General features: G+C 40.1%; 1 protein-coding gene across 1 annotated transcript; it reads right to left on the reverse strand.

The window, feature by feature from the left end:
• Positions 1 to 1,215: 1,215 nt before the first annotated feature.
• On the reverse strand, positions 1,216 to 7,858 carry LOC104086530 (uncharacterized). Its single transcript, XM_009590823.4, has 6 exons — positions 7,401 to 7,858; positions 6,119 to 6,330; positions 4,297 to 4,614; positions 4,140 to 4,214; positions 3,919 to 3,993; positions 1,216 to 2,033 (listed from the first exon to the last, which is right to left on the reverse strand). Exons 1-6 carry the CDS (start codon positions 7,636 to 7,638, stop codon positions 1,479 to 1,481), a joined length of 1,473 nt encoding a protein of 490 aa, XP_009589118.1. The 5' UTR covers positions 7,639 to 7,858; the 3' UTR covers positions 1,216 to 1,478.
• Between the last annotated feature and the right edge of the window lie 15,082 nt (positions 7,859 to 22,940).

Here is a 22,940-nt window from a genome sequence, read left to right on the forward strand (position 1 = left end):
CACACCAAATCCTCCACTTCTTCCTCGCTCTTTCCCTATTCATAGCCCACCCAAAGGAAGTTATAATATTAAAATTATAATCATAGCCTAAATTGGACGACAAGATGCGAGAAAAAAGGCTTAGATGGTTTGGGCACGTGCGGAGGAGGAGCCTAGATGCCCCGGTTAGGAGGTGTGAACGGTTGGCTTTGACAGGTACGAGGAGAGGTAGAGGGCGGCCTAAGTATTGGGGCGAGGTGATCAGGCAGGACATGACGCAGTTTCAGATTTCCGAGGACATGGCCCTGGATAGAAAGGTGTGGAGGTCGAGCATTAGGGTTGTAGGTTAGGGGGTAGTTGAGCTCTTTTTCCTCATTGTTCCGACTAGTCTGATAGTGTTTTGTCTAGGACTGCTAGCGGTTTTTGTTTCATCGCACTATTTTTATTTTTATTTTCAATTTTTATTATTACCATAATTATTGTCCTTCCACTTATTTGTTGTCTCTTACGGTGCTGATTTTATTTGTTTGGTTTCTGTTGTTACAGATCTTTTGTCTCTGAGCCGAAGGTATCCCGGAAACAGCTTCTCTACCCCTCCGGGGTAGGGGTAAAATCTGCGTACACTCTACCCTCTCCAAACTCCACTAGTAAAATTATTACTGGATTGTTGTTGTTGTAATCATAGCCTAAATTGCAAATATCGTTTACATAAGAGTATCATGAACTTAGGCGTATAATTTGAATAGATATACTCACAGCACATGCTCCACTCATATAGGGTATACTGGCATATTATAGAGCATTCTTTACCTCCAGAAGGTTAAAGTAGAAGCTCCTTTTTTTCTCAAAATAATGGTGGTGTCGGGGTTAGTTTATACACTCTCAATTAATCCATCAAATATTTGATATTTCTTACCAGCTCGGTTAATGTGGGTAACTCTGCCTATCAAAAGATAAATAGGGAGAAATCACTTAATAATTTTTGTCTCTGTTGAAATTTGATTCCCAACTTTCCAAAACTTTTTTTTCCACTTTACTTACTATTAGATCATATCCCTTAGATGCTAAATTGAATTACATCATTGGTTATGTCAAAGTTTGGCTGGCTGAATAAATGAGATAACTTTTGGAAAGAAAAAATATATGCTAAGTGATCAAGAGTCAACAAGTCCAGATATCAGATGTTTCTAAACTAGATGAAGTTGTCGAAATTTTTTGCTCCTCTTAGACAGGCAGTAGGCTTAATAAAGTAGATGCGACAAGGAAACAGTCAAATACATCTGATGTGTATCGAGAACTGATAATCAGTTCCAACTGTTATACAATCTCCTAGCAAACAGACTAAATAGTAGCATGTATTTCCAAGAAGGATTAATGAACTTTCCTACTATCTAGGGTGGTTAACTTCTCGTCACCATCACTTAGATACATAATGCTAACAGTCTGAGAAAATTAGAGTTGATTGACTGCCACATGAAAATCTGGATGTCAGTTTTGGTCTAGACATATTTGCCTCTATACTTCCCCTTTGATTCTTTACTAATCTTTGTATCAACTGACTCTTTAAGGTGAATGTCAGCAGGACTAAAAACTGCTGAATGAAGATTACCTTCTTCTAACCATTTCAGATGGTTTTCCTTGAACTCTAAATGTTTGATCCTTGCCGCTAAATCAATTTCTTCAGTATATGGTCCAATTTTGACCATCGTTAGTAGTACCCTACTGTACCTATAGCTCAGCATCTGCTCTGAGGTAGCAACCAATTTGAAACAGGGGTGCTCTGGAAAAGTGGTATCAGTTGACTCGTTGTCTCTTAATACAGGATAAAAGTACACAAGCCGGCCACCCATCACAAGCATCTTAGCAGCAAGGTCAAGCAAATCATGCACACATTCCACTAAGCTGTAAGGAGCAGTTGATGGTATGTGGCCTGTTCTTTTGTCATCAGGAACAGTATACGGATCAATTACTCCTTTCAAAAGCTTCCTGCCCCCAGATTTACGTCCTCCAGCACGGACTCCATAGGGAGGATCACATATTATGGCATCAAAAACCTAGAAAATAATATATAACAGTCAACAAAAACAAAATAAAAGAGATGAGACCCAAAAACAAAAACTGAACATGGCTATAAACTGTTCAATTCAAACTACTTTTAGAACTCTCAGAAAATTACTAAAAAGCTAAGACAAGAATAAACTGCACAGCTTAAGTGAATCAAACACTTTCAAGCTGCCACAATAACAGCAATAACTACACCTTAGTCTCTGATTTTTAGTAAGACTTTACAACAACTCAGTGGAATCCCACAAGTAGAATCTGGGGAGGGTAGTGTGTACGCCTTACCCAACCCCGAGAAGGTAGAGAAATTATTTTCGATAGACCCTCGGTCAGGAAAGACAAAAAGAAACAGTAGAAACAAGTAGTATCAACAAATAAGGCCAAAGAGATAGTAACAACAATCTCAAAGCCAGAAAAATAGATGGAAAGAAACGGTAGCAACAGCACGCAGTAACAACAACAAGATACTAAGAGATCGAAGCAGAAGATAATAGGAAAACAGCACGAAATACCAGAAATCTAAGACAAAAACTACCACACCAACCCTAATACCCTTGGAACTGAAAGGAAATATGTTCGACTACCTACTAACCTTTTGCCCTAACTTTCGACCTCCACACCTAATATCAAGGGCCATGTCCTCGGTAAATTGCAGTTGCTCTATGTCCTGCCTGGTCACCTCTACCCAATACTTCTTAGGTCTCCCTCTACCTCTTCTCATACCTACCAAAGTCAACTGCTCGCACCCCCTTACTGGGGTCCGAGCTTCTCCTCTGCACATGCCCGAACCATCTCAGTCTCGCTTCCCGCATCTTGTCCTCCACGAGGTCACGCCCACCTTTAACCGGATATCTTCATTCCTAATCTTTTTCAACCTGGTATGCCCATCCTCATTCTGCTACTTTCATCTTCTGGATATGGGAGTTCTTGACTGACCAGCATTCTTCCTTATACAACATAATTGATATAACCTACCTTTAAGTTTCGATGCCACATTCGTAACACACAAGACGCCTGGAAACTAGTCTTTATTTCACCCACCCCGCTCCGATACGATGTGTGACATCCTCGTCAATCTCTTCATTCTCTTGGATAACAGACCAGACCCAAGATACTTGTAACTTCCTCTCTTGAGGATAATTTGTTAATCAAGTCTCACGTCCATGTCAAGATACTTGTAACTTCCTCTCTTAGGATGACTTTAGTAAGACTTTATATTAATTTATTTTCCTTTTGTCAGAAGATGTGTGGCAGGCCACAAGTATTCCAATCCTTGTCAAGAATCATTATGGTTTTTTCATCTCTACATGAAGAAAATAACTTCTCCACTATCAGGTTCTTGTTGCATGAGGAAGAGCATCAACATAAATCATCTGATGATTCATTATACTTTGTGAACTTCTGATTTCCTGGCTCAAGAAGGCCAACTCTGGTCAAGTCAATTGTGGTTGGATCTGGAATATGACTTCTTGCAAAGGCAGTGGAATAACGGTTATATCTTTTTTGTTGTTAGCTATAGAGTTGGGTCCTCTTTGATCATTGCCCAATCTATTGACTACGAATTTGCATTTCGACCAATGCTCATAGAAGTCATATGGTACTCTTGAGGTGTATAATTTCTAGGTGCTATTTTAATTTGAGAAAGCATATACGCATATATCAAGTGAATCTGCAAAACAAATTTGTGGCCTGGTCCTTGAGCCACTGGAGCCCTTTGCCCATCCTTAGAAATTAAGGAGGGAACAAACCAAAACTCAGTGGTCACTGCTGGACTATAATGAAAACAGAATCTAATTCATAGCAGGAAGAAACAGAAGTTGTAAGTAAGAAAACAAGTGGGCCAGACACCAAAAACCATATAACTTCAAAGAAGGCTACCTCTTTCAATCCTGAACGCCAAGGAGGAAGGTTGTTGTCTGCCCTTAATAAAGCAATAGGCATTGGCAATCCATACTGCAATAAAGATATAAGTTTAGCATAGAAGGATACCAAATTAAATTATAACTCCAAAACACTAGATGATAAGATCAAATATAGCAATTATTATATAAGAAAAAACTGGCATCTCATAAAAATTAAAAGCACCACTCCACCCAGACCTGCTTGAAGTTGCTCCAGACATTACAATCTGGACCACGCCCATCACGCACTACCCGAATGTCAATATCTGCACCCTGAAAAGCCAATTAGTGATAGTAAAATAACTGGAGAAAAACAATGTACGCTCAAAGTTCCTGCGAAAATAGAAACACTAACCATTGTCATTGCTCCATAATGGGCTGCTGCAACTAGAATGCTTCCTGTGCCCACAAAAGGGTCATAGACAAGCCTCCCAGGTTTGGCCTGTGCTTGGTTAGCCATCAGGAATGCCATCTCGGCATCCATGGCAGTCGGGCCAAGATAAGTACGACTTTTTAACTGATAAGTCGGCAAAAGCTTCCTATCAGCAGCACCAATCTCTCGACCAAAAAAGACTTTCCTTCCCACGATGGGTGGCAGTCCATTACTAGAACCATAATTGTCCGTTTCTATGAGCCAGAATGTATGATCAGGATTTTTTAAGTTCACCCTGCCCTGAAACCAAACAGACAGAAACAAGTAAATCCACATGCCATATCTTCTAAGCATGAGCTATTCCATGACTTACATGTAATATATCAAAGAGCAAAATGCATTTTAGTCCCTCATTTACATGCTATCTCCACTTAGGTCTCTCTATTGTTCAACTTAAGCATTAAACCTTCTATTGTTTGTCTTTAAGATTCTTTTCTCTAATCTTAACAAGTCCATTAGTTTCTGACTTGTCATTTTCCTTTTTGCTTTTTAATTTGAGAATTCTTTTCCCTTTTGAATGCCTTATTTAATAAAGGACCAAAGAAAAGAAAACCTAAAAAGATAACAAATCCTATTCTCACCCTCATCCATTAACCAACCAGTACGCATTATCCCTCTCTCTGCTCTGCCCCTACAAACAACCATCCTTCTCCTTGTGTCGACTGTCACCCTACCAACCCCTTCTCTTTCCCCCTCCACACTCTGTCTCTGTACCCGGCCCTCCATCGACCCCCATTTCTCCGTTCTCTGTCTTACCACTCGCAACAACCCAATCTCCACTCTCTCTCCATCCCCTTCCCCCAATCTGAATGACCACCACCCTTCACTCCTTTTCCGCCCACCCCAAACCAAACCAAACCAAACCAACTCTTCTTCCTTAGTCCAATCAATTGCCCCCACCTCTCTGTTTCAGGGTTGTTTCCCTTTTTTGTCTTCTTTGTAATTTGGGATTTCACTTCAATAAATAAGCAGTACAATGATAATAAGAAAATAATAAAAATAAAAAATAAAAAGGAAATTGTTTTAACAACTAGATCAAAATGCTAACAAAACATTGAAGCTTTAATGTGCAAGGTGGAAATGATAGGGACCAAGAGCAAAAAAGGCATATATGAGGGGAAAAATTCTTTTCTATACCAAACGGGGATTTGTTTTAATAACCAAAGAATCGTTGAGGGCCAGTGGTGCACAGTTCGTGTATAATGGGCCCACCCCCTCTACCCTTCTCCACTTGAATACCAGGCTTTATTTGCGGTGGTTTTAGAACACGTGACGTGTGCCTAAATCACACATCATTTGTAGCGCTCTTACCACCAGACTAAAGCCCCGGGAGCACCACATTTAGAAGCAACAATCATATCCCGCACAATATAATTTTATCAAATGGTTGAACGAAAAGAAGGTAATGTAGATGATGGTAAGTGCATCAAATAATAGGATCAAATCTAAATAAAGCTTCACTTGGTGGAACAAAATTGAAGGAAATAATCTTGATAAAGGAGCAAAAATTGAAAATTTTACCCAGCACTGATAGTGTAGACATAAGGAAACAAGAAGAAAAGCATAAATGCTCTGCCTATGAAAAGAAAGGAGGAGAAAGTGCTAATATCAGTTTTTTCATGCTCCTTTACTTTTTAGTTTCTACAATTGGAGCAACCAAATTTCCCAGATTGAGTTTTGTGAAATGTACTCCAGAATAATAAGTATGTACCTTCCTAATCCAAAAAATAAATAAAGGATGCACCTTGAAAGGGATGTAGGAGAATGATCGAATACGCCCATTTTGCTCCTCAAAGCTGATAGCCTTCCCAAAGGTGTCAACAGCAATCTTGAATGTGCTATCAGATGTCAGGTATGGCTGCTTCCGCTCATCAGAATAACTTTTAATAGACTCTTCTAGTTCTTCAAGGCTACTTCCTTCTCCCCAGAGTTCAAAGATTCCTTTTACAAGAATACCTGCATGACAGACTTATCAATATGTTGTTTACCTAAGCTACTCCTCCAACCATTGCACATAGATAGACGCCAAGTGTTTCATAAGGCAAAGCCTCCTACATCACAAAGTCAATTCCTTTTTACTTGGATAATATCTAATACTCTTCCAACCTTTGTAAAGATAAATAGATGCCAAGAGTTTCTAAAGCTCCATGCTTCAAATGCCATATTGTAAGCCCCTTATAACTTGGAAAATGAATCACGAACTGCAAATCACTCATTCAATCAAACTATGCCCCATACAAACAACTAAGTTTTAATCCCAATGAGTTGGTAATGGTGATATGGATCCTTCTCTTCTATGGTGTTCTCCTCTTAGTTAAGTCCAGATCAACTCCAAGTGGAGAATGCATCCTCAAATTAAGAGGCATTCATTTTACAGATACCTCTTTTAAACCTAAAGTTAGAGAGAAGTTCAGAACAATAAATTTAATAAAATGGAAGAAAGCAATTAACCCAAAAAATTCAATCTCAAAAGGGTAACAAGAAGTAACTCACGAGATGATTCACCTATTTTCTAATGAGGAGTTGCTTATTCGTATTGATAGGCAACTTAGGCGGATTATACGCCAATCGGAAAAGGAAAATGAAAACGATACCCAGGTTTCATTGAATGTGATAAAGTATGATGTGCAGATGCAGCTATTCCGCAGCAAATAACAAATATGAAATGAAAACGCAGGCCCGAAATCTTTTAATTAGGCTCTGTAATCTGGTCCTTATCCCTGGTAGGCCAAGGAACACAATCCTATCCTATCCGAATCCGTACCTAACATTACCTTAAGTTATGAATGTAACTACCAAAGGAACAACTATTATTCTAAATATAGTAAGGCGGAGAATTGTTACACTTAGCTTTAGTAATGAACACAAGAAAGAGGATTGATTATGTATCACAATTTCATCCCTTTTTAGCATGTCCGCCTCAAATAGCATATACAGAGTTAAAAAAAAATTGGAAAAAAAGAGAAGATATTTATGCATAATCCTCAACCATTGGCATGTAGGGAAGCAGTATGAGCAGAGCTTACTTCGATTTGCAACATTACGGGCGATTTCTTCAGAAGGAAGATTAACTAAGTGAAAAGGCGAGTCAGGGTGGTGATGTTCTGGAAGCTTCCATTCAAGTGAATTACTGCCAAAGCTTTTTAAGTCACCATTGTTTGTTGGCTCTTCTTTGCTGAAAGCACCAAAAAGCTCAGCCAAAGACTCAACTTCAGGTTTCCTGAAGTCCAGTAATCTGTGATAGAAGACGCATAGGTACCACATGTTCTGCAATGTTTCAGTTTAAGCTTCAAAACTAATAAATGAGTTATGTGGGTGTAGAATCGGAAAATATGAGATGTTATGGGTTTTCTATTGGAGTTGGGTCGGAGAGATAAGTAACGGCGGCGAGTCCGGTGGCTGGTGGTGGCGGAATGACTGAACTTGGGTAAACGGTAGTCTCCTAAACCCAAAATGCAAAACCCTCGAATTTCGACTCAAACCCAAAAATGTACAACAGAGATAACTCTCTTTTTTATTAAAGGAATATGTACTTAATTAAGGTTATATCAAACCAAGCAATTTAATCATATAACTTATAAATTTATATGAGAACATACATATATAAGGTAAAATATGATATGACACGTTCTAAAGGAAAGATACGTGGAACTCAAGACGAGGATGATCGAAAATCGAACGCGGTCGTTTCGCTTGTCCCCGGAAGGGATAACGTTCATAAAGGTGTATTAAATGTTCTGCGTGCGGTAGCATTTAATAATGAATATTTTGCAGCATTAAGAGCGACGGCCCATTATAGAGAATTTGGCATTTATGTTCACTGTTACATCTTCATCAATGACCCTCATAATTGACATTAAAGGAGGGCACGATCCTAGGACCTCCTTCCCTAGACACAGCTATAAATAGTGAGCCCAGTTATCATTGTACAGGATACGAATTTTCTGGCTAAACTTACACTACATTCTATACAAAGCTTAATACAATCTTACTTTCCCGCTTTTTGATCTCATCATTGCTGTGCCCGGAAACTTTATTCCCGGAACTGTCATCTATGTTGTTTCATCTACATTTTAAGGCTAAGTATTGTATATTTCTTCAATTATTACATTATTTCAGGATCAAACTAGTTCACTTATCTATAAACAATTATTACGAGAGTTCGTTACCCGATTCCAGAAAGAAAGAATGTTGCTCCCGGCTGTCCCAGATGAATGGGCAGCTGAAGCATTCACCAAAGGATTGAATCCGAGAAGCCCAGACGCTTCCCGAAAGCTGAAGGAGAGCCTGCTTGAGTTTCAAGTAACAACTTGGGCAGATGTCCACAACTGGTACGAGTCAAAGATAAGGATCAAACATGACCAGGTAGGTTCTACATCATCGGCCAAAGGACGGGAGAAGAGTAGAGAAAAATCAAAGGATGACTACGACGCAGACAGATGGACTTGGAGGGGCCGGTTTTTGTCTTATGAGCGGACCGAAGGCCGTGGCGGAAACTTCCGGGCAGCAAACAAGTTCACCGTTGACAAAGGGACCGATCATGGTCGAAACAATAGATCACTTCACGATAAAGAGACGCCGGGGTCTCGGGATCCTTCTTACCCCAAGTTATCGGAATATAACTTCAATGTTAGTATAGTGGAGTTGTGTCAGGGCATGAGAAACATTAAAGAGGCACGATTCCTGAGACTTATGAGATCTGATTCCAGCCAGAGGGATCCCAACTTATAGTGCGAATACCATGGGACGAACGACCACCGTACAGGGGACTACCAATACCTCCGAGAAGAGGTGGCAACACTATTGAAAAATAGTCATCTCAGAGAATTCTCTAGTGACCGAGCTAAGAACAATTATGGTCGTAACAGAGACAACGTGGAACCTTTGAAAGCAGGAGAAGAACCCCCACGACAAACGATCAATATGATCTTCGGAGGGAATAAGATTAATGGGGTCACCTTTTCGGCAGCGAAGAAGACGAAAGTATCAATAACTCATAGTAAAAGACTCTGGGAAGATGATATCACTTTCACGGAGGAGGACGCAGACGGATTGCTGTTACTATACAACGATGCACTAGTAATTTCTTTAAATATGTTGGATTTTAAGATTAAACGTGTTCTAGTGGATCCAGGAAGTTCGGCTAATATCATACAATAGAGAGTATTGGAGCAAGCTAAACTTATCGGAAGCATTATTTCGGCAACAAAGCTCCTCGCTGGATTCAACCTTGCGAGCGTGACGACCCGGGGTGAGATTTTTCTGCTCACGAACGCTGAAGGAGTAATGAAAACAAATCTCTTCGAAGTAGTAGATGGTGACATGTGATACAATATCATCCTGGGAAGGCCATGGTTACACGAGATGAAAGATGTACCCTCAACATATCACCAATTGCTGAAGTTTCCAACGCCCGAAGGAATCAAGAAGATAAGAGGTGATCAACCGGCAATAAGGGAGATGAATACAATTTCGGTTTTCAGTACAAAGGGAAGGAGTACACGGCATAGCAATTACAGGAACCGACACCTACTCCTGAGCTAGAAGAAGTTAGCCCGGGAGTAGAGTCGTCAGAGCATTATCAGGTGCCGACATATTTGCAGGTTCCAGAAGAGACGGACGCAACGAAGTCCACGGTGGAGAAACTGGAGCAAGTTGCATTGTTTTAAGAATTCCTAGAAAGAAAATTCCATTTGGGGGCAGGACTGTACCCAGAGCTCAGGTCTGGTTATATTGAATTCCTTAAATTTAATGCCGATTGTTTTGCATGGTCGCACGAGGATATGATAGGTATCCCAACGGAAGTATCCATGCACAAGCTGAGTTTTGATCTCAACATACCTCTGGTAAGACAAAAGAAACACCCTATTGCCGAGGCCAGGAATAAATTCATCAAAGAAGAGGTAACCCGTTTGCTTAATATCGATTCGATCCGAGAGGTAAGATATCCGGACTAGCTAGCCAATGTAGTAGTAGTTCCTAAGAAGAACAATAATTTTTGCATGTGTGTAGACTATAAAGACCTTAATGAGGCGTGCCCGAAAGACTCGTTCCCACTGTCAAATATCGATCAAATGATTGAGCCACGGCCGGGCACGAGTTAATGAGTTTCCTCGATACTTGTTCCAGGGCCACTTATCAACGGCTCATAAATAAGATATTTGAAAAGCAAATAGGAAAGACTATAGAAGTTTATATAGACGATATGATTGTTAAGTCTTTGAATGCAGGTGACCACCTTAGGCATTTGCCACAAACATTCGACATCCTAAGGAAGCATAACATGAAACTTAATCCCGAGAAGTGCACGTTCGGGGTCTGTTCTAGTAAGTTTCTGGGATTTCTGGTCTCACAAAGGGGAATTGAAGTAAACCCCGACAAAATCAAGGCCATAGAGGATATCCCGGATCAATTTTCAAACATAAAGGAAGTCCAAAGGTTCACCGGAAGATTAGTAGCTTTGAGCAGGTTCATTTCCCGATCATCGGATAAATGTCATCGCTTCTTCACACTGCTAAAAAAGAAAAATAATTTCGAATGGACAACAGAGTGCCAGCATGCTCTGAGGGACCTGAAGAAGTACTTATCAAGCCCTTCATTGCTCTAAAAACCCAAAAAGGCAAAACATTGCTAGTCTACCTCGCGGTTTTAGAAGTTGCGATAAGTGCGATTTTAGTCCGGGAGGACAAAAATACGTAATTTCCCATTTATTATGTTAGCAAAATTTTAACGGGAGCAAAAATTCGCTACCCTCATTTGGAAAAACTAGCCTTAACTCTCGTAGTCGCCGCTCAGAAGCTAAGGCCCTACTTCCAATGCGACCCGATAGCTGTGGTGACTACTTTTCCTTTGTGAAACATCCTCCACAAAATTGAGCTCTCTGGCAGATTAGCCAAATAGGCTGTCGAAATGAGTGAGTTCGACATACAATGTAAACCAAGGGCTGCAATTAAGTCGCAAGTCTTGGCTGACTTTGTGGCCGGTTATAGTCCGGGATTACTGCCTCTGGCAACCAAGGAGGCAGTAATGGTGTCAGGATCGATATCGGGGGTTTGGACCTAATTTACGGACGGAGCTTCCAACGTAAAAGGGTCCGGACTCGGAATAATCTTAATCATGCCTTCGGGGGAAACCTTAAGGCAAGCCATCTGAATGGTCCCTTTAACTAACAATGCAGCAGAATATAAGACCCTTGATAGCAAGGCAAACAAACAAGTTTCCACTCGGGACAATTAATAATCTTCGGCTCGATAGCATATTTCCACTGTGGAGTTAAGTTTGCTACCGAACAAAGGTTACCCGACCGTTCACGAGCATAAACCACTAGAAGATTGTTAGATAGTCTTTTGCTCGATAGCATGGATTCCTAAGGGGAAGTAAGGTATGTTGCCGAGTTAAGGATTATCTAACAATTCATTGGTAGAATCTTTAAAGGCACAAGACTTTCAATGTTCCAATTCGCATTCTTCGCATTCGAACGCTGGAGGAGGGAATGATATGAGGATACGACAACATTGACTCCCACATCAACCGAAAAACAAAAATCTAAAAACAAAATGCATCATCTGGACCAGGGACTGCGCAACCAGCCCCGTAGTAACAAGTTATACAAGATAGCCACAAGTAATGACAATTTCTTTTTATCATAATAAATGCTTATGTACATTTGAAACTAGAAGGAATAATATGAAATGAAATCCTTTTTATTTTTATCTTATTTCTTGTTTGAACGATGGACTAACTTTCTCATTTGAAAGTTAAACAAGTACTTCAAATGTTAGTGCTGTAATGAATAGGAGGCGTCCTCTTCAAGAGCACTGTAAATATAAGAGGGCCCTCTATTATGAAAACCATCACATTAAAGTGTTGGTTTTGAAAAAATATGTGCCCGAAATCAAAATGCCTTCGAGAAAAAATGCACCCGAAGACGTACACGAAAGGACGCAAAAAGTAAACTTGCAAAAATACTTATAGAAACCCTCACGTAAAAGGGATAATGCTCGGAACCAAAGTGCTTCAAGGAAAATGCATCCGAGACTACATATAGTAAAGTGCGAACAGAAAAATATGCGCAGAATTCTTAAGCAAATGCAAAGGTTAAAGATTTGCATGGATATTCAAACGAAAGTAAGACTCAAACAATACTTGAGCAAAAATATGTCTTTATTTACAAGAACGTGCCAAAACGGTAAAAGTACAAAATGAGAAAAAGAAAAGAAAAGCTAAACTGCAGTGTCTCCGGAACTAGGAGGAAGAGATGTGTCTGCATCCCCGGGAGAAGTAGGTGGGTCCACCGATGGCTTGACGTTTTCCCTAGTCTGGTTTTCAGCATCGTCGCTCTCCGATTCCTCTTCAGTTCCCAAAAACTCAGAACCGAAGCCAGAAGAACCAGGAGCATCAAACTGTGTCGGGAGTCCATTTTTAGCATCTAACTCAAGCTCTCGGGCCTTAGCAATTTCGGCATCATAGTCAATGATACATGCTTTGGCCTCTTCCAAGGTTTTTCTCCATATGTTGTACATGGCATAAGTGTTTTCGACAACGAGGGAAGCCACTTGGTGCTTAAGTTCTTCTTTGAGTTGGGTAACCTCGGTAGAAAGGCTTTCCCGGGCGGACTTAACAGATCTAAGGCTAACATCAAGGTCACGGACGGTAGAACTAAAGAGCTTGTTGTGCTCGATAGTTTTCTTGTACTTCCTTTCCAACTGGGCATGTTTCGCCCTCATAGCAGCAAGTTCTTCGATTTTGGAGTTCAAGGCCGCCTCTAAGTCAGTTATTTTTCGGCAGTAGCAACCACGCGCTTGGTTGTAGCAAGAACGGCGTCCTGAACTTCAGCCTACTTGGCCTTGGCTTCATCAAATCTAACCCTCAGCAGGCCAATTTCTTGTCTAAGGGTTACCACTTCTTGCTCGCTTTGCTACAAATGAGCCTCCAAAACAATGGCCTCAGTAGCTTTGGTTTCCAGTTCCGAGAGACGGAGAACGGTTTGGTCCCGTTACACCAAAAGATGATTCCGTTCATAAGTAAGTTTCTCCTTCTCACGTATCAACCTATGAAGGCCCTCAGAAGCAAGAAAGTTGGCCTACAAAACAAGAAGAAGTAAAACTTAGAATACATTCATACAAAAGTAGAAGAAATAACAAAGGAAGAAAGGAACGCACCGCTGCAGCATTGTGCATGGCATTGTTCAACAAACACTCCCCCGAGAGTGCTTGAATCTTTTCCCAATCTTTCTCTGAAGCCAAAGGCTTCAAAAATTTAGCAAGCTCTACCGGCCGGGAGAGTAGGTTGCACCCAGTAGAGACCGAAAGGATAACATTCCTCCTCATTTGTGGATCTTCGGAAGGGGCAGCATAATTTTGCCCCAAATTCCCATGAACTGGGGACTGGGGAAGAGGAACACCCTCTCCATGGTCAGCTGCGGCTGGCAGAGATGATGTAGCAGTTGCTGGTAGAAGAGTGAATGAAGGTGGAAATAATGTAACAGTTGCTGGTGTTAATGAAGGTGGAGATGAAGCTGATGGAGTTGAAGGGTGAGAAGCAGTTGCATCAAATGTAGTGCTGGTGGTTGGATGCTCGCCAACCAAAGATGGCAGGGATCCGGTACTCAGCCCCGCAGTACCGTACACAGCACTTGGGGCCCGAAAATAGGAGTTGGCATTATCTACCAAATTAAATTCTCCCCGAAGTGCCGAGAAATCGTTCTCGGTTGGTGTAACTGTCTCAACAGGTCGAACATCCTGTTGAGAAGATGAGGATCGTCGCCTTCTATGTAAAGAAGCTCCCCCATCACTAGCTTCTTCATCATCATCAATCATCACAGTGTCTATGATCGGCCCGGAAGGAGGACCAGTCACTATCGCCACCAGAGATGACTCGGGGGCATCAGTCTTTGCCCTCGTATTCTTTTCCCCGGCAGTGGAGGCACGTCTTCTTTTTGGTTGTTTATTCACCGGTCGGGGACTCCATAAAGAAGTGTTTGCGCCTGAAACAGGCCCGGAGATACCTGTTCGAGTAAGTGCCTCCTGAAGTAACCTCGTTGCATCAGCAGAATCAGCCAAGACGTCCTCCTCAGGGATAGCAATAGAGGCCACAGGTAGACCTAATTTCGTGAACAAGTCAGAAGGGTTCGACTAAGTTCTCCATATACAAAAAATAATGGAAGCAAGGTAAGTTAAAATTACCATAATTTTTTGCCTCCGCCCGTATTTAAGGGACAGTTCTTTCCACAAATGAGTTTCGGGCATCGCGACATCCAAGATCTTCTGAACCAACTAGTCCAAGCCTTACACCACCGGTAGGATCCATCGAGTTACTGAAACATGCGAAGGGTGAAGAGTCGATATGGCCATAGAACAATATTTAGTGAAAGAAAATATATTAAATAAATATCTTACGAGTGCGGTTCCAAGCGGCCAAAAAGGATGAAGCCGTTGTCGGAATGATATTATTGGTGGCAACTGAAACGAATCATTCCGTCCACCCACGACCGTTATCATCATCCATGCTAGTCAGCATAGCATGGTGACCACATTTGCAGAGGTTTATCATACCTCCACGGAAAAATTTGGGGGAGTAGAGATTCATCATACGAGCTAATATTATCTCTTCTCCAATCTCCTGGCACAAGCGTCGAAGGAAGGCGACCGTCCTCCACAATGAAGGACTTACCTGTGCCAAACATATCTGGTACCGAAGGCAAAACTCTGCAATCACAGAATCAAGCTCTCTACTCAAATAAAACGCACCCAAAGTAAAGGGATACGTGTAAAAGTATGTAAAACCTTCTTTGGGAAGGGTCACTCGCTCCGATAGATCAGGAGCAATGATATCCAACTCATGGCAGTGGCAGTCTTCCTTCGCAGTAGGAATACTGGAAGGACGAATGAAAGAAGGGTACCTACTAACAGCCCATGTGCGAGGGTTAGCAGTAGGGAATTTTTCTTCAAAGTCCTTTGTGGTACTGAGTCTTCTAGGGATGATGGAACCCACCGTTGGAGGAGTAGAGTCCTCGGCTTTGTTCTTGTTGTTTGAAGAACCGGCACGCTTGGAGGAAGAAGCCATTGAATAAGAAGAAGGAAAAGGTTTTTGTTTGAAGAGAATTAGAATAAGGATGGAGAACAAAGATGCAAATCAGAAGCTCAAGAAATTATGAAGTGCAAAGGAAAAGAATGATGCGTATAAGTAAAATTTTGGCAGCTAAATTCATGGCCATGATTACCTCGACAATCGGCAAAATCTTTGCTAAATCGTGTGATGATGCGTGTTCGGGGCATTAAATACGGAGAAACGTACGTCTAATCAACCGTCAGAAGCCTTCAGAGGGAGTTATAGTAATTCCCGCCAAAAGAATATTTCTACCAACTTTCTGGTAACACAAAGTTATGTCACCGGAAAGCATGGGGACTATCTATATAGGGTGAAATATGATATGACACGTGGTCATCTAAAGGAAAGGCACGTGGAACCCAAGACGGGGATGACCGAAGACCGAACGCAGCTATTCTGCTTGTCACCGGAAGGGATAACGTTCATAAAGGTGTATTAAATGATCTGCTTCCGGTAGCATTTAATAAGGAATATTCTGCAGCATTAAGAGCGACGGCCCGTTACAGAGAATTTGGCATTTATGTTCACCGTTACATCTTTATCAATGACCCTTATAATTGATATTAAAGGAGGGTACGATCCTAGGACCTTCTTCCCTAGACACAACTATAAATAGTTAGCCTAGTTATCATTATATAGTGCACGAATTTTCTCGCTAAACTTACACTACATTCTATACAAAACTTAATACAATCTTACTTTCCTGCCTTTTGATCTCATCATTGATGTGCCCGGAAATCATGTTCCCGGAACTGTCATCTCTGTTGTTTCATCTACATTTTAAGGCTAAGTATTGTATATTTCTTCAATTATTACATTATTTCAGGATCAAATTAGTTCACTTGTCTAGAAACCACGTATAAATTTAATTGTACCGTTTTACGGGTAAACAATATATTATTTACTTATAGTTAAGTGGTAAATGAACTTTTGAAAGACACTTATTTTTTATTCACTATGATATAAACATCAAATACATGTTAATTTTTATTTTTATAAGATTATTTACATATTCGGAAAAAAGTAAGTAAATTCACATATATTTATTATATCAGTTTTATGGTACGCGTGTTGCGCGTGTACCCAATCTCGATTAGTACATTTTAAAAAAATTATTGACTCAGTGTGTGTGTGTGTGTTTGACAAAGCTAGTGATTATTTAATTTTAATAGTTCCCATGAGACTTACTCTAATGTTAAAGCAATTATGCTAAGAGTTTTGTCAAATTGCAAAATAATTTTACTTAAAGGTGAATTGAGAAGGAAAAAAATGAATTGAATTCTCTTGTTAATTAGTTATGGCAAAAATTTACTCATTTTTTTAATATTAATTTTTTTTTTCTTGTTGATTCAAATTCTTCATATTATCTCATTTCAAACTTTAAACATATTTAATTATAATTATAATTTTATCCACTAAAAGTTTTGATCTGACATTTTACTTTTGTATACTTGTGTTTGTAGAATCCAAAACTTATTGTTATTAACTTTCCCCAATAACTTTCTTTTTCTTTCTCTCTTTTATATACTTAAATATTTTACGAAAAAAAGTTAAAACTGCCCCTAGACTATTCGATTTGGCACAAAATATTCTCCGACCACCTATTGAGCCAAAAATGCCCCCTACTGTTATATTAGTGACTCACTTATGCCCTTATTAACTAATGAACTTATTTGGGAACTATTCTCAATTAATGTCCACGTGCCACCGTCCCATTGGTCTAAATTTAAATCTTTACCAAAATTGTTTTTTTTAAAATCATTATGATTTTTTCAGACTCGCCCGAAAAAGGGACAAGCCCCATTGCTAACTCCCCCTTACTTCTCCAATCTCCATGAAATTGGATCAGAGGAGAAGATAATGAATTTGTTTTTCTCATATCCATTTTATACATATTTGATTTCATTTAATGAATTACTTCCTAAGTCAAGATGGAATTTATTCTCATACCCATATCATTACATTCCCAACCTCAACATTTTTTTGCTTAAATTATTATTTTTCTTGTTGTTGTGGTGGCGCAAGTTCATCCATTTGCAGAATTTAAAAGATGAAGAAGAAGTTACATTGTATTTTAAAATCAGGTTTGGATTAATAGGGTTTAAAATTGGGGCGGATAAATCAAAACCTAGGTTATGGTAGTTTTTTTTTTTTAATTTAACAAGGGTTTATATTTTGGCCAATGGGACGACAATTGTCACGATCCCAAATTCCCTCCGTAGGAGGTAGTGATGGCACCTAGTCTCTAAGACTAGGTAAGCCTATCAATGCGGAATAATCATAAATATCTGAAATAAATAAACTACAATTCAAATAATTACAACTCCCAAAATCCGATAGAAATAAGTCACAAGCTTCTAAAAGTTTATTCTCAATGTCTCTATATATCAAGATCTAAAGAAAAATAAGAAAGCAACATAAAAATGATAGAAGGGGACTCCGGAGTCTGCGGACGCTGGCAGATATACCTCGAAGTCTCCGTGCGCAGGTAACTCACTGCCGTCTAGACTGGTAAGATATACCTGGATCTACACAAAAAGATATACAAAAGCGTAGTATGAGTACACTACAGCGGTACCCAGTAAGTGCCAAGCCTAACCTCAGAAGAGTAGTGACGAGTCAGGTCAGGCCCTACTGGAGAATAAATAATAACATGAAAAAATGTATAAACAATTTAATAAGATAAAATGACAATGGAAATGAATCAAGTAGTATGTCACATTTAATTACACCAAGTAATAGCAAATAAATACCTCGTGGAAGCAAAACGGAATTTCTTTTCAACTTTAAGAAAAATCACAATAAAAATCAGAGGCAACTACGGCCATAAATCAATATCAACAAGGGTACTACCGAGGTACCGCCTCGTAGTCCCAAATCATAAATAAATTCACAATATCTCATTTTCTTATCTCACCGCGGGAGCCTTCACAATTTATTTTAAAGAAAATATTTTTTCCGAAATAGCAACCCGCGTTTTAGCCATCTTTATCACACCGCATGACTTCTAGTAGTTCCCCCTACTAGTCACGCGTATCAAGCCACCCTTATCTCACCGCATGCGTTTCAATACCCAGACCTTATACCACCACATGCGTATCAATATCACAATATATCACAATTTGCACCTCGGGTGCTCAAATAATTTAACTTGCCAAGATAATTCAACAACAATATTTATCCACAATAAAGAGCTCACGGCTCATGTCAAAATAATTCAACAATAATATTTTAAAATCTTTAATACGTTGCTTCAATATCAAGTTTAAAAATGTCAAATACTTCATATTAATAATATTTAATTTAAAGAAAATGAACCTTCAAATAATGCATAGAATAAAAAAAATCAAGTTCCAACTAAACAGATAAAATAATTAGCAAGAAAAGGTCAAGCAAATTTAAAATATAAACATTAAATCAATAATGAAGAATATAACAAAATGAAATAATTTAATTAATGCGCAACAATGATCTACACAATTTAAAACATAATCTTTCATATTTAGCCCGTGCACACACTCGTCACCTCGTGTACACGACTTTTCACATATTATAATTATCAATCCTAGGAGGAATTTCCCCCCACAAGGTTAGACAAGTCACTTACCTCGACTTGCTCCAATTTAACCAAGTAGTATATTTTTTCCTCGATTTTTCGATTCCGGTCGACTCGTATCTAGTCATAATTAATTCGATACAGTCAACAAAAATCATAGAATTAATTCTGTAAGAAAATACTATATTTTTCAATAAAAAACCGAAATTAACTCAAAAACGGCCCGTGGGGCCCACATCTCGGAATCCGGCAAAAGTTACGAAATATGAACGTCCATTCAACCACGAGTTTAACCATACCAAAATGACTAAATTCCAATAAAAGTTCGACCCTCAAATCCTCAAATCTATCCAAGAGGGTTTTCAAAATTTTCTAACTTAAATCACCAATTAAATGTTAAAAACAGTTATAGATTCGGGTAATCTAACAAAGATTGAATTAAGAACACTTACCCCAACGTTTTCTCTGAAAATCTCTCAAAAATCGCCTCAATCCGAGCTCCAATTCGTTATAAATGGAAAATGGGACGAAGTCCCATTTTCAGAAATTAAACATTTTGCCTAGGCTTTTACTCATTGCGATCGCGAACATCCACACGCGATCGCGAAGCACAAATTACCACTGCCCAAATTAACTCTACGCGATCGCGTATATCCTCATGCGATCGCAAAGCACAGAATTTCCAGCTCTACGCGATCGCAGTCCTCTTCACGCGTTCGCGAGTCACAAGGTCTCAAAGCTACGCGATCGCATCCCGCTTCACGCGATTGCGAAGCACAAAACTTAGCAGCCCTTAATTAACCTTACGCGATCGCAAACAATGCCACGCGATCGCGATGTATAGCTTGCCAAACCTACGCGATCGCGGTTGACCTCACGCGATCGCGAAGAACAAAGTTAACACTGCCTCAACTAAGCCTACGCGATCGCATCCCAATCTTCGCGATCGCAAAGAAGGTTTAAAATACCAGAAATCAGCAGCTACCAGCAGTGCCAAAATGAAGGAAAATACTCCCAATACCAACTGAAACACCCCCGAGACCCTCGGGACCTCAACCAAATATACCAACAAGTCCTAAAACATCATACGGATTTAGTCGAGTCTTCAAATCATATCCAACAATACTAAAAAACACGAATCACACATAGATTCAAGCCTAATGAACTTGAAAACTTTCAATTTCTACAAACAACACCGGAACCTATCAAATCAAGTCCGATTGACCTTAAATTTTGTACGCAAGTCATAAATGACATAACGGAGCTATGAAAAAGTTTTAGAAATTAATTCCGACCCCGATATCAAAAAGTCAACTCCCCGGTCAAACTTCCAAACTTTAAATGCCTATTTTAGCCATTTCAAGCCTAATTTCACTACGGACTTCCAAAAAAAATTCCGAACACACTCCTAAGTCCAAAATCACCATACGGAGCTGTTGGAATCATCAAAATTCTATTCCGGGGTCGTTTGCACATAATTCGACTTCCGGTCACTATTTGAACTTAAACTTTTAATTTCTCATCAAAATTCCATATCTCGGGCTAGGGACCTCGGAATTTGATTCCGGGCATATGCCCAAGTCCCAAATCACGATACGAACATACCGGAACTATCAAAATACTAATTTGAGTCTGTTTGCTCAAAATGTTGACCAAAGTCAACTCAGTAGAGTTTTAAAGCTCTAATTCATATTTTAATCTATTTTTTCACATAAAAACTTCCCGGAAATTTTTACGGACTGCGCACGCATATCGAGAAATGATAAATAGTACTTTTCGAGATCTTAGAAAACACAATTAATTATTAACTTTAAAAATGATATTTTGGGTCATCACATTCTCCACCTCTAAAACAAACGTTCGTCCTCGAACGGAGTTAGAAAAGTACGTGAGCTGGTGAATAAGTGTGGATAATAGAAGCGCATATCATGCTCGGTCTCCCAAGTTGCCTCCTCAACCGGATGACCCCTCCACTGAACCTTCACTGAAGCAATGTTCTTGGACCTCAGCTTTCGAACCTGCCTATCTAAAATAACCACTGGTTCCTCAACATAAGATAGATCCTTGTCCAACTGAACTGAACTGAAGTCTAACACATGAGACGGATCGCCGTGATATTTCCGAAGCATAGAAACATAGAATACCGGATGAACTGCAGAGAGACTAGGTGGTAGCGCAAGTCTGTAAGCCACCTCTCCAACTCTTTCAAGAATCTCAAAAGGCCCAATATACCTAGGGCTCAACTTGCCCTCATCACATCCTTCATAGGCGAAACTCAGAGCAATACCCGCTCACCAACCATGAATGCAACATCGCGAACCTTCCAATCCGCATAACTCTTCTGTCTAGATTGGGCTGTACGAAGTTGATCCTGAATCAACTTAACCTTCTCCAAGGCATCCTGAACCAAGTCTGTACCCAATAGTCTAGCCTCGCCTGGTTCGAACCAACCCACTGGAGATCGGCACCGCCTACCATACAAGGCCTCATACTGAGCCATCTGAATGCTCGACTGATAACTGTTGTTGTAAGCAAACTCTGCAAGTGGTAAGAACTGATCCCAAGCACCCCCAAAATCTATCACACACGCACGAAACATATCCTCCAGTATCTGAATAGTGCATTCGGACTGTCCGTCTGTCTGAGGGTGAAATGCTGTACTCAACTCAACACGAGTACCCAACTCTCGCTGTACAGCCCTCCAAAACTGTGAGGTAAACTGTGTACCCCGGTTAGAGATGATAGATACCGGTACACCATGAAGTCTGACAATCTCGCGAATATATACATGAGCCAGCTATTCTGAAGAGTAAGTAGTAATCACAGGAATGAAATGAGCTGACTTGGTCAATCTATCCAAAATCACCCAAACTGCATCGAATTTCCTCTGAGTCCGTGGGAGTTCAACAACGAAATCCATAGTGATCCGTTCCCATTTCCATTCTGGAATTTCCAACTTCTGAAGCAATCCACCCGGTCATTGATGCTCATACTTCACCTGCTGGCAATTTAGGCACCGAGCTACATATTCCACTATGTCTTTCTTCATCCGCCTCCACCAATAGTGCTGTTTCAAGTCCTGATACATTTTTGTAGCACCCATATGAATGGAGTACCACAAACTGTGAGCCTCCTGGAGAATCAAGTCACGCAAACCGTCCACATTAGGCACACATAACCTGCCCTGCATCCATAATACATCGTCATCTCCAATAGTGACTTCCTTGTCATCATCGTGTTGAACTGTATCCTTAAGGACAAGCAGATGGGGGTCATCATACTGACGTTTCCTAATACGATCATAAAGAGAAGACTGAGAAACCACGCAAGCCAAAACTCGACTCGGCTCGGAAATATCCAGTCTAACAAACTAGTTGGCCAAGGCCTAAACATCCCAAGCTAAAGGCCTCTCTACTACCGGTAAATATGCTAAGCTGCCCAAACTCTCCGCCTTACGACTCAAGGTATCGGCCACTATCCTGTACCTGTAGGTAATACCAATACTGGGGCTGTAGTCAAAGCTGCCTTGAGCTTTTGGAAGCTCTCCTCACATTCCTCGGTCCACCTGAACGGAGCACCCTTCTGGGTCAATTTGATCATAGATGTAACAATAGAAGAGAAACCCTTTACAAATCGGCGATAATACCCAGCCAAACCAAGGAAACTCCGGATTTTCGTAACTGAGGATGGTCTAGACCAACTCTATACTGCTTTAATCTTCTTTGGATCTACCTTGATCCTCTTGCACGAAACTATATGGCCCCAAAATCCCACTGAATCAAGCCAGAATTCACACTTTGAAAATTTTGCATATAACTTCTTTTCTCTCAAAGACTGAAGCACAGTTCTTAGGTGCTTTTCATGATCTTCCCGACTCCGGGAATACACCAGAATGTTATCA

The sequence above is a fragment of the Nicotiana tomentosiformis genome, chromosome 7, assembly GCF_000390325.3.
Source record: "Nicotiana tomentosiformis chromosome 7, ASM39032v3, whole genome shotgun sequence".
Lineage (NCBI taxonomy): Eukaryota > Viridiplantae > Streptophyta > Magnoliopsida > Solanales > Solanaceae > Nicotiana > Nicotiana tomentosiformis.

Excerpts from the sequence above, each read along its gene's own strand:
- LOC104086530 (XM_009590823.4), bottom strand. The coding sequence starts at position 7,638 with ATGTGGTACCTATGCGTCTTCTATCACAGATTACTGGACTTCAGGAAA. Across the intron at positions 4,615-6,118 it reads TCTCCTACATCCCTTTCAAG|GGCAGGGTGAACTTAAAAAA; the intron begins GTGCATCCTTTA and ends GTTTGGTTTCAG. Across the intron at positions 4,215-4,296 it reads ATTATGGAGCAATGACAATG|GGTGCAGATATTGACATTCG; the intron begins GTTAGTGTTTCT and ends TTGGCTTTTCAG.